This window comes from Geotrypetes seraphini, chromosome 10 (genome assembly GCF_902459505.1).
Source record: "Geotrypetes seraphini chromosome 10, aGeoSer1.1, whole genome shotgun sequence".
Classification (NCBI taxonomy): Eukaryota; Metazoa; Chordata; class Amphibia; order Gymnophiona; family Dermophiidae; genus Geotrypetes; species Geotrypetes seraphini.
The window spans coordinates 29,068,613-29,081,105 of record NC_047093.1 but is presented as its reverse complement, the minus strand read 5'-3'; the positions used below and the strand labels follow the sequence as shown (position 1 = coordinate 29,081,105).

The 12,493-nt window shown below is 41.9% G+C and overlaps 1 protein-coding gene across 4 annotated transcripts in view; it reads right to left on the bottom strand.

The window, feature by feature from the left end:
• Positions 1-983: 983 nt before the first annotated feature.
• TMEM94 (transmembrane protein 94) overlaps positions 984-12,493 on the bottom strand; it is a 175,322-nt gene continuing 163,812 nt past the window's right edge. For 2 of the 4 annotated variants that reach the window (XM_033961458.1, XM_033961455.1), the window contains one exon: positions 12,353-12,425. In XM_033961458.1, the coding sequence (XP_033817349.1) occupies positions 12,353-12,425 (73 nt within the window). Of the gene's footprint in view, positions 5,855-11,267; positions 12,426-12,493 lie in introns of those variants that run through there. The other 2 variants (XM_033961457.1, XM_033961456.1) reach the window with 2 other exon arrangements.

Here is a 12,493-nt window from a genome sequence, read left to right as displayed (position 1 = left end):
TCCTTGGGAGCTGGAGCCAGGTCAGGTTTTCAGGATATCCACAATGAATATGCAGGAGATGGATTTGCATGCACTGCCTCCTTGAAATGCAAATCTATCTCATGCATATTTATTGTGGATATCCTGAAAACCTGACCTGGCTCTGGCTCTCGAGGACTGGAATTGCCTACCCCTGATCCTATACCAACTGCTATTCCAAATATGTCTTTACTTGTGAATGTTGCCATTTTCATCACTGAAAACCTGACCTGGCTCTGGCTCTCGAGGACTGGAATTGCCTACCCCTGATCCTATACCAACTGCTATTCCAAATATGTCTTTACTTGTGAATGTTGCCATTTTCATCACTGTTTTGAAAGCAATGTCCAGTTAACCAATGAAGACCATTCCGTGTCAATCTACAACTGATGGGATTTCACAGTTCACACCATGGATTCAGAGAGTCACACAGTACAGAATCACTTCTACTTGAACTGAAGTCAAATCAGTGTTGTTACAGTTTGATATGTACCAAATATGATATGACTAATAATTTATATTCCATCGGTATCTAAACTATAATGGTGTGTTCTAGAGGTTTCAATTATTATTTCAGAGTGTTCTAGAAAGAAGAGAAATGGGGGTGGGGGGGTTCTGAGCAGAATGTACAGAGGCAGTAGTGTATTGCAGCATGCTCAGCTGGAGCAACAGTTCTAAGGCCTATGGTTCATGCAGCCTCTGGCCCCAGTTTGGGAGACTTAAGAGTTCTTAAAAAGGAGGACAGATTGAGATATCCGGGTTTTATTTCCATTGAAGGCAATGGAAGTAAAATCCAGATGTCTCAATCCACCCTCCTTTTTCTGGAGCCATATGGTTAGGGTTACCAGATTTTATATCAGCCAGCCTGCCAGTAATGCAAAATCAGGTCACATAATTCTGTGCTATACAGTGGGCGACTGAGTGGCACCAAGACAAGCTCTTGCAACAATACATAACACACAAAGTAACTAAGCCCAGCATTTATTACCAGGACGACACCTGTTAATATTCTTTTTGTTTTAAACAATTTACAAGTTTTAATACAAATCACATTCTTTACATTCAAAAACATCATTTTCATATAAAATATTATTTAAAAACATTTAGGCTTATTAAATTCCATTCTGAAGCCATGCACATACCTTTCAGAAGCCTGAACCTTAGTTAGTGTCTATAGGTATGTTCACACCTTTTCTAAGCTCACACTTTGCTAGTGCCTGTTTTTTCTTGTAAGAGGGAATGGGGTGCTATCACAATTTTCTACAGAAAGCTAACTGCAACATTATTCTTATTTCTAAAGAGAATGTTCATCAGTGTGCCCTAGGATTGTACAAATTGCCACCAGGAAGATTAAGTGACTCCAGTGTTAAAGAAAACAATGACCAATCATTTGTTGACACTGAGCAAAAGAGAAGAGGTCAGTTTCAAAGTTCCACAACAAAGAATTAAGAAAAACAAGTGGGTCTGAAGAGAAAGGTGGGGACTACAGTTAACCCACCTTAAATTCCCACCATCTCTCACATCCTGATAAAACACCCAACTTAAGAATCTTCAAAATACTTAGCAACTGTCTTTCAGTAATACCTTCAGACATCACCTTTCCAAACACTAATGAAAGATTGGGTTATTTCCTAGACAATCTTCTTTCTGTTAATACACACAGGTGATTATCCCCTCCTGATCATGAGTTGTTGCAGAAGGATGTCAATTACAACTTTCAGCTCTGCCTCATTCCCCAGTGGGGTGTACAGCCCTCTTCAGTTTATACCAAAGCAGCTGTTCATCACTACAAAGAAGGGGTGTGGGGAACTTCCCTGATAATATAATACATTTCTATTCTACTCTATAACATATGAAAAGTTAACAAACTTGTAACGTAGGTTGCAGTGTGCAACTAAAATTAACACATATGGAGCTCAGAGATTCAACAAAGACATTATTTTATTTATAATTAATGATTACATTTTCATCCAACTGAAAGGAAAAGATATCCCTTTCTGGACTGTAAGTAGGCACACTGAAAACTGATAGGGTAGCTTTACAGACTCCTATGTGTATTAACAGAAAGAAGATTTTCCAGGCAAGAACCTAATCTTTCATTCTGTTACATAAACACAGGAGTCTGTACATTACATGACGTACCAAAGCAGTGTCCAATGTCTAGGGAGGGACCTATAAGCCTGCCCACAAACCTGAGGACCCAAAGGCAGTGAGTGCCCTTTCAAGCCGCCACATCCACTCTGTAGAATCTGGCAAAGGTATGAAGAACAGACTAAGTAGCTACTCTACAGATCTCTTTGGGTGGAACTGTCTGGGTCGAATGAGCTTTGAGAAAAATAGGTAGCTGTTTGCCACAGTCAATGTATGCTGATGAAATTGCTCTGCAAAGCCATCTAGCAATAAATGCCTTGGAAGCTGGTCTGCCTCATAATGACTGACTGGTTAGGATTAAAAGATGGTCTAAAGACAAAAGTCATTGGTCATTTCCAAATAGTGGAGCAATGCTCTCCTTACATCCAGTCTGTGCAATATTTTATCCTGTTTAGTCAAACCAGTAGCACAAAAAATGGGAAAACGAACTGCTTGGTTGACATGAAAGGCTGAGCCTCTGTGATCCAGAGGTATGTCTTTCTGCATGAAAGTGCCTGGAGCGCTGAGACCCTTCTCACAGAGACTATTGCCACCAAAAATACTGTCTTCATCGTGAGCTCCTGAAGAGATATCCCCTGAAGCGGTCTGTATGGAACTTTGCTAAAACCCTTCAAGACAATATTAAGATTCCACGATGGGAAGGGCCGAAACCTGAATGTCCCCTTCAAAAATCTGGGCACATCTGGATGAGATGTCAGCAATGCCTTTTCCACTCAAACTCAGAAACACAAGAGGCCTTCCACCTGTACTTGAGATACCATCTCCAGGCCTGTCCCTAATCCAGTGTGTAGAAATGCAAGGATCACAGGAATTGGTGCCAGAGTTGAAAAGTCTTCCAAGTCTTAGCGTAGGCCATAAAAGTCTCAGGCTTTTTTTTTTTTTTAAACTCAGAGAATAGTAGAAATGACTACTTCCAAATATCCTTGCGTATTAGGGCTGTGTGCTCAAGAGCTATGCCAGAAGACCAAAGCAATATGGGTTTTCCATGAGACTGAGAAGCCCTGTATGAACCAGTAGCTTGATGCTTCAGTCCCGTTGGAGACATACTAGATTCACATACTATGGCCGGCGAGACCAATCTGGGGATACAAGGACCACAAGTCCCAGGTGAGGCGTGAATCTGCATATGTCACAAGCCCAGCACTATAGCCAGCCTTGTTCCAGCCAGAAAGCAGAGAAACTTAACTCTGAAGCTGAAGAGAGCTGATCAGTGCAGCAGCTCTCCAACTAACATGGAGCAAGACCCTGTTTCTGGAGAGATTTCCCAAGAGCAGGAGCCCTGGGAGGAGTGGGAGCAGGATGAAGACAAACACTCCTTTAAACCTAGACTAGGCACTAGTAAGACACAGCTTAGGAAACAGGCTCCAAGTCCTTTAGGCGCACACCTGCTGAAACTGACTGAAGAGCAGGAAAGAGCTCAGGAAAAGCTGAAGCCCGCCCATCCCCCACACAGGCTGGGGCGTGGCTCTCACAGAGCAAGTCATGTGGAGCAGTGCAAGCCAGGGAGAGAGAGAGCTGAGCCAGGAGAGGAAGCAGACTTATGGCTGGGTGCTCCAGAGGCCAGGCAAGGGAATGAGGTGGAAATGCAAGATTCAGAGGAATCTTTATTGGAAAATCAGCCAAGCTGCCTGAGGCCAGAGGAAGCCATGGACATTGTTCTGGATCCAGTTGATGACTGGATGGATGAAAGTTAAGTCTTCTTTTTGATTCCTTTTGCTTGAAAAGACTTTCCACTGCACTGAGTTGTGGAAGAAAGGAGTTATATGTTTCCTTAATTCTAGTTAAATGGTTCACAATTCCAGACAATTTATGAACCATTTTCTCTGATGTAGAGTCCATCAGCCTTGTACCAGACTGGCTTTTCTTGGTCTACGCAATGTGTACATACTTTCGTTTCACACATTCACTGTTGAGGGTCTCTGGGAGGGATTCCTTCATGCCACCTGGGTCCCTTGTGGTTCACCAGCTCTAGAAGGCTCAGAAGAAGCTAAGCCCAAAGCTCCCGCCCCTCCCTCACATGCCCCTCAATGCACGGATGCTCTTATGGCCAACCATCCAGCGCAAAATTGGCATGATATAGAGGCAGAACAACCTGAGGAGTCCATGCCAGTCGATTTTGAGCCAAATCGAGGGTTTTGAGGCAAATGGAGGCTTTTGAAAATTAGATTGATTATAATACAAGATAGCAAACACCAGCGATTTTGTGCCAAGTTCAAAAAATTCAATGAATGGGATCAGGGGGAGGGGTCCCTATCTCTGCCCCCTCTCCCCCCCCCCAATTTTCCCATAGGTTATAATGTACTGTACTCACTGTGCTGTTCTGATGCCTGCCTGGGTCAGCTTTTCTGTAGCTTGCCTCAAATCCTCTAAAAGTGATTCAAAACTGAAGATCTTCGAGCTGAAATTCAGCTCAGTATCAACTGTGATCTCAACCCCTATGAATCTGTGCACTGCGATGGGGGAAGTAAAACTACAGCCGGCTCCCTGAAGCCCTATAGGACTAACACAGGGGCCCCCCAGCCTGCATTCAAACCTCTAATAAATCAGAAGGCAAGCTAGTTCCCAGGGGAAAGATCTCCGAGCTTCCAAATAGCACAAAGCAGGCTGGCTCAGCAGGTACACCTGGGGATTGCCTTGCAAGCTGTAGACCACCCTTGCGAAGTCTGCGTCCTCTCCCAGGCAGAGCTGTCTGAAATATGGGGCCTCTCAGCAACAAAGCCTCATGAATCAGATGAAAAATACCCAAAATAATAAAAACCAAACAGAGCAGATCAAAACACACCTTCTCAACTCACTTGCAGAAGGAAAAACTGAAGATGGTAGTACACACCACTGGGGAAGGAGGCGGAGATGAAAGATGTGATTGATATCCTTCTACAACAACTCTTACATATGTTGCCTGTTATTCCTCCATCCTCATCTTCCTGCCTTATTCTTCCTTCTTTCTCCACTTGCTACCTCCCAGACTCAACTGCAGCATACAATAATTTGTGTATCAAAATTTTTAAGAACCCTTAATTATGTTGGTTACAATAAAAAGGTATCACATACATATGGTATAATTTAAAAAGCCATCAGCTGCCATATCAAACTGGCAGTGACATTTTAGTGGTTAGCATACACTTACTCTTTAATTTAATTTTTATAGTTTTACTATTTGCAAATATTTTTTTTATCAAACAATGATCTCTGTTTTCTAATGTCGCAAAAATTATCTCATTAATAAGATTCCATTGTTATCAAAACTTCTATATCATCTTCACATTCTTAAGATATGGAACTTCTAAATGGAATATAAAAAATTAAATAAAAGGAACAGTGCATCTTTAGCATCTTCAAAGCCATTTTCATTGTTTCATTGTGGAGTTTCACTGAAAAGTAGCTTATTTTTAGGCATATTTTGCTCATATGACGATGCCCAGTGGGAAGGGTCCATCTGATGAAGGCAGAAGGTGCCAAGGAGTGGAATACAAGTTAACAACCCCACCACAAGATGAGTAGGGCAATGAGAGAAAATAAAAAAGTTACCTACCTGCAACAGGTGTTCTTCCAGGCATCAGGATACAAATCCTTACATGACACCATGTTCTGTATTATTGTCACATGGCACCTCCTCAGTCACTGAATAAATACTTTTACGAGAACTCTCAAAGAAGGCAGGAGGTATGTGATGCAGGGCTGTACACTGTATAGTCAGAAACAATTTGGGGTGAAGTTAAAGTCTGTAAAACGTGTACCGACTCCAGCTTCGAAATAAAAAACAAACAAACCATACATGATATGGTAAATTTAGCATTTTATACTTTGTGTGTGTATGCACATACACAATTACTATACTTTTCTCTTGTCTGATCCAAAGTTCTATGTACCAGTACTTCAGATCCGGGTCAAATCTTAAAAAAAGCCTAATATCAGTAGGAGTCAGAATCAGACAGTAGAAAAAGAGAGGAATCTAAGTTGGAGGTTTGGTGTACTAACTTCACAGCTGATATCTACAAAGAACACCTGCTATATACCGTATATACTCGAATATAAACAGGGATTTTTTGGCAAAAAAATTGGCCCAAAAATGGGGGTCGCGGTTTATATCAGGGTCACCACCTCTACCCTCTTCCAAAATTATTGCAGGCTGCCGCCGCCAAGCTCTGCAGTCTGCCGCCTTCCCTGTCCTAGCCTCAGGCTCATACCTCTACTGATGATTGTCGGTGGAGGTGCAGCGGGCAGGAATGAACTTTCCAAGTTTCTGCCCCGCTGTTAACTGGCTGCCTGCGAGCGTCTTCAGCCGCTGAGAAGAAGCACGAGCAGGCGCGTAATTTTGTGCTGCTGCTCAGTGCTGAGCGGCTTCCTTAATGGCTCACACGAATTCTCGCGAATTCCTCTGCATAAAATTTCATATCAATAGCTACAGCTGGTCACACTGCATCTGTAGTATAGCATTCATACAACAGAGCACAGTCAGTCTGAGGCATTCCATTTCTTTATATCTTCATAGCTTGTCACAACGACCTCCCAGCTGTAGCTAGTGATATGAAGTTTTATGCAGAGGAATTCTGATTTTCATCCAGTCTTTAAAGAAAGATTTGAAATGCAAGTCCAGTTGAGAGATGAGAGATTGCTAAAATATCTATGTATGGAGTTTTTTTCAGACCAGTGATGATACGGATGGCTTAGGGCAGGGGTGTCCAATGTCAGTCCTCGAGGGCCACAATCCAGTCGGGTTTTCAGGATTTCCCCAATGAATATGCATGAGATCTATTAGCATACAATGAAAGCAGTGCATGCAAATAGACCTCATGTATATTCATTGGGGAAATCCTGAAAATCTGACTGGACTGCGGCCCTCGAGGACCGACATTGGACACCCCTGGCTTAGGGTACAGTGCAGTATATGTATATGAGGTCTGTTTTTCTCCAGTTTTTGTATTATTATTTTCTCCTGTCAATTTTGTTTCTTTATTGGATGAATGGAATAACCTGCTAAACCTACTAACAGTACGTTTTTTTGTTCCAAAATCATTGTGAAATGTGCCAAGGAGTTGGCATCAACAGTACACTATGTGGCCCAACAACTTCAACATGTCTGCTAACTCAATAGAATCTCCTGAATCATGGACATCAAGGTGGTGATCTTTCCTTGTAGGACACCAAAGCAGGAGAGGCAAGTCCAGCTGCAGAGACTAGCAGCTGCCACTTTTAGATACATCATAAATACACCTAGAGCTGATGCTAGATAGAAGGGCAGGGTGCTATACTGATAGCAGTGGTTTATCAAGTTTATTAGGTTTTATATACCGCCTATCAAGGTTATCTAAGCGGTTTTACTATCAGGTATTCAAGTATTTTCCCTATCTGTTCCGGTGGGCTTTGCACAATCCCTTACCACAGGAACTTCAGTCCTGAGTTAGGGTATATAGGGTCTCCGGATAACACCTGTTAAGGTAAGTAACTGTGCTTTATCCTAGGATAAGCAGGTAGCATATTCTCACATGTGGACTCCCTAGCTTCAATAAAAGAGATGGAGGGAGAGTTGCGTTCCAAGAAACTCAAGACAATTTTGAGTTGCCTCGCAAAAATCTAGACCTAATGTCTGATACGAGAACGTGGAGACAAGGGAAGGAACTTAATGGAAAAAAATGAATAGAGGAACTCCATGCTCTACTAGAGGTAAAAGAAGAATGCCAAAAAAACCTATATACATGGAGGATGAAAAAATAATCAACAACCTCCTAGAGGTAGGTGAATCTAAATATAGGCGATGGAGATGCCAAAAAGATTCAACAACCAAATAAAAGAGGACTACTGGCTAATGAATCCCTATAGCGCATGATGTCACCCACATGTGAGAATATGCCGCTTGCTTGTCCTAGGATAATGCCTATGTACTAAAAAGCAGAAATACACACACCTACATAGAGAAAAACATATGCACTGTGCAACACAGATCTTCTCCCTCACAGTTCCTGCTACCCTGATGAAATGCATTTCAGTGTCTCTCCCCACAGTCTCCCACCCAAGGCATGCCTGAGCTTGCAAATGGAGGATGGGAAATAGATCATTATGTTAAGCATGCACATTTCAACTTACTTGTATTAAGAATTTTTGAAGATGAAACTTCAAGCTAAGGACCTTGTTTTTGAACAAAGTGATTTTTTAAATTAGTATGGATTTGGGAGATAAATAGTTTTGAGACATTAGAAAAGATAGAGTTTGACAAAATAGTACCTGCAAATTGTGAAAATAGAAAAATATATAAAAAGTACACAATTATGTGGTAGTCATCAATATGACAATTGGAGGGTTTTTTTCAGTTATCCCACGTGTGATACCTTTATCTTTATCTTAATTGATGCAGTTGTTTAGGGCTCTGTTAAATATTTGGTTTGTATAAAATGTTGAGCCTTAAGGAAGGTTTGTGATAATTGAAATAACTTTTATGGGTGAGTAAAACAACTAACTGACTTAGCACTTACTATTCGGCAATAACCAACTTAAGGCATTGGTGTATTGCCCTTTGGGATTTTTATTTTGGCTTTTGCCATGAAAAATATTGGGGGTTTTTCCATTAGATTTATATATATATATTTTTTTAGTTCAATCATCTTTATTGAAAATTTTTAACATATACAGTGTATTGTATTTTATGTTATTATATTTGTGGCTTGTATTGTAATGATTTTATTTAATGTTTTAACTATGATCCACTTTGATGCAATTGGTAATGTGAAAGGTGGCATATAAGAAAAAAAAAAAACCAAACCTGATCTCAAACAAGTCTAGTTATAACACTCGTTTTTCAAAATTTGGTATTTCTGATCTTCTTGGATTGATATGGATTTCTAGGCTTATGAACAACTAGCCATCTATACATCTGGATGGGGCTGATAAGCAAATACACCTAGAGTGTACTTTATTCTCTAGAACAGACTTACAATTTAAGTATTTATTTGAAGCAGCTTCATTTAAAAGAATAATGACGACTACAGGGAATTTAAGCCATAGAATTTACTTTCCCACCCTTTTTCAGTTGACAATGTACCGTATTTTTCGCTCCATAAGACGCACCTGATCATAAGACGCACCCACATCTAGAGGAGGGAAAACCAAGAAAAAAAAATTCTGAACCAAATGGAGTACCCTGTCCCCCTTCTGGTGGTAGGCCGGGACAGGATATAGGACACATCTAGTGATGGGCACGTCTAATGATGGGCACGTCTAATGGTAGGCAGCCCCAAGCCAGCCTGCCCCCAGCCCAAACCAGCCAGCCAGCCCCAAACAAGCTAGCCAGCTCCAGGCCAACCATCCAGCCAGTCCCAGGCCAATCAACCAGCTAGCCCCAGGCAAGCCCCCCCAGTACCTTTTTAAATTCTGTCCAGCAGCTCCAGCTGGCTTCTCTCCCTCCCTGCCTTCGCTCTTCCGGGCTCCTCATTTCCCAGCCTTGACGGGTCATTTCTTCCTGGCATAGTGGGAAGCTGGATGAAAGGAAGGAAGCCTGGAAATGGCAGTGGAGGAGAAGGGTAAAGCTAAGAGCAGCTGATGTGAGGAAGGGGGTTCTCCGGGAGGTAGTGAAGCAAATGGTTGCCATTTTGAGGGTGATTCTGCATGGAGGGGCAGCTGCTTTTCCTGTACTAGAGCCGGTGCAAATGGTGAGGCCTAGACAGACTTCAGGCGAACATGTGCGGCCTTTCCGAATGTGAGATTTCAACATTTCTTCACGCTCGTGTGCCTCAAGCCTCCTGGTCCTGGCGGTGCAGGACAAAAGTGCATCAGCAGAAGGGCGCGCATGGCGGCAGCGGCACTTCTTGCTTCGCCGCTTGTTTTCCTGGGCTGTGAGGGCAGGAGCAGAAGCGGATCAGAGGCAGCCTCGCACGTAAACAGAACCAAAGGCCCCTGGGACAACGGCCGTCTCCCGCCCTTTGCACGCTGGACTCCTCCTCCTGGGGCTCAGCCCTTCAGCCCCGTGTGTAGACTTCCTCTCCCTAGTCAAAGGTGGGGATTCGCGCTGCTGATCTCTGTGCCAAAAGGGAGGACAACGACAAGGGGGGACAATGACTACAAGCGGGCGGTGTTTTTAAAAAAGGTGGTGTGCTGGCGGCAGCAGCGGGCAGGTGGGCTAGAATATTTCAGGAAGGCAAACGTCCTCCCAAGGTTCCCCCCCCCTCCTAAACAGCACCGGAAAGACTCTGTACAGTCTATACACACCACGATTACCACCACCACCACCACCAAAACTAGCAATATAACAGCCGTTCCCGAACTTCCGATACAAGCTGGAGTCTCATTGGTTATTGGAGCCGGCTTAAAAAGGTGGTGCAGCGGGGTAACAAAGTTTGTACCTTCGCTTCATAAGACGCACCGAGATTAAAAAAGTGCATCTTATGGAGCAAAAAATATGGTATTTTACTAAATGATTGCATATATTTCTAAATAAAAAGGGTGATAGCATCTGATGTCTTCACCTAATCAGGGCAGAAAAGCAGTTTTAGGAAGGTTTTACACTTAAGCTAATTGCTGAAAAGTTCATTACAGAGTACTAGAGTATCAAAGGGTTCTGCGATCAATGCACAAGAACAAAACCAAAGATATCATTAGAACCCTAAGAAGTGCAAGTTACTAATTATCATAAGTCACTTTTGGGCAATTACTACTCTTCATGTTACTTAGGACTCCTCCTGAGCTGATATATTTTTTAAAGACTTCTTAATACCTCCCATTTTCCTCAGCAGAAAGCTATCTGTTGAGTACTTTTGAAAATAACAGAACACTCATCATAGATTAACAGATCTATAAGACAGGGCAAAAGACAGAGAGAGTTATCAGTTCTTAGGCACCATAGCGCTAAAACTAATGAAGCAAAATGGGAAAAAAGTCTTTTGGAAGGTGAGCATCTGGAAAGTAAATATAGCAGCATGAAGGTGACCAAGCACCAGTGGACAGCCAAGAGAACAATCTCACTATTTGTAAGGAACTTACACATGTCCATTAGGGGAAAATATTCAAGTAGGTAATTGCCACACTAGAAATAAATGCTACACTTTGGGCTTTTCTTATGTCCATAACTTCATTACTAAATTTTTTTAAAATATATCAATTTAAAATTATACCGATTAACCATTTTATTGCACTTTCAAAACTGAAAGTTTCAATATCTTCATAAAAAAAATTTAACAGATACTTCTATGCTCATTTATTCACTTCACAAATTCCTGTTCAGCAATAGGGGAGGAAACCTGATACAATATTTGGTCCCGTATTTCTAAATAGCTTGTCCATGTGAAATACATGAATACAGAAGTAATTGTTCTCACTCCATCAGTCAGAACTCTAGGTTTAACTTCCAAATAGTTTGAAATGCCAGTTCACAGTAAGAATTTTGGAGGTTTTCAGTCCCGGTCAATAATTGTGTTCATTAGATTCAAAGTTGCAAAAAAAAGTTGTTTTTTTAGTTAGTCTGTTCTAAATGTTAACTATAATATATTTAACATTAAATCTAATATTTATTGGTTAACCAGTAACCATTTAATATTTTACACTCCTACTACCAGTACATCACATTTTGCCCCCCCTCTGAAGTATCCTCTCCTTCTCTGAGGCCACGGCCTGAACCAGTGAATACCCTGAACCAGCATTATTTCATTCTAGTCTTTCAGAACACTTCAGAGCTGCCAACCATCATGGTGCCATCTGATCTAGAGTATGAGTCAGAGAGAAATGCCTGTTCATACTCCCCTTCTTGCATAAAGATGTCAATTAAGAAGGTGAAGTTTTCAAGCAAGAGAAATGTAGTGGGCAAATAGGATGTGAAGTCGGTGGATGACTTTCACAGCCACAAACAAGGCCACATGTAATCTACTGAAGCTTCACATCAAGAGGCACACTCAGAATGAAGCCTTCTACTGAGAGTGCTCACCAAAACAATTTTAAGAATCTCTTCCACCTTTTAAGTCTTTGAAACCCCAAGGAGGCCATCCAGCAGCATTTATAGGAAGAGCATGTTCCAGTGTGCGTTCATCTTGCTTTGCTTCAGGGCTGCTGCTTTGGACAGAAGCTCAGTGCTTTTATTTACGTAAGGTCTTCTTTTAAGGATGCCTTCGGTGATCTAAGAAGTCCTCCTATGCTGTGTGCTCACAAGGCCTTCTCAAGGAGCAAGTTCTTGTGAATCTTCCACTGGAGGCTTCAGTTGAGATCAGAATGGAGAATTCATTCCCAGTTTGGTTTCAAACTGTAGCTTTTGTCTCTTTTGATAGCGAACCCGAACCCTTTGGAGAAAGGACAGAGAGGAGACAGACCCTATTATTTTGGACAACAATGATACAGTCATTCCACT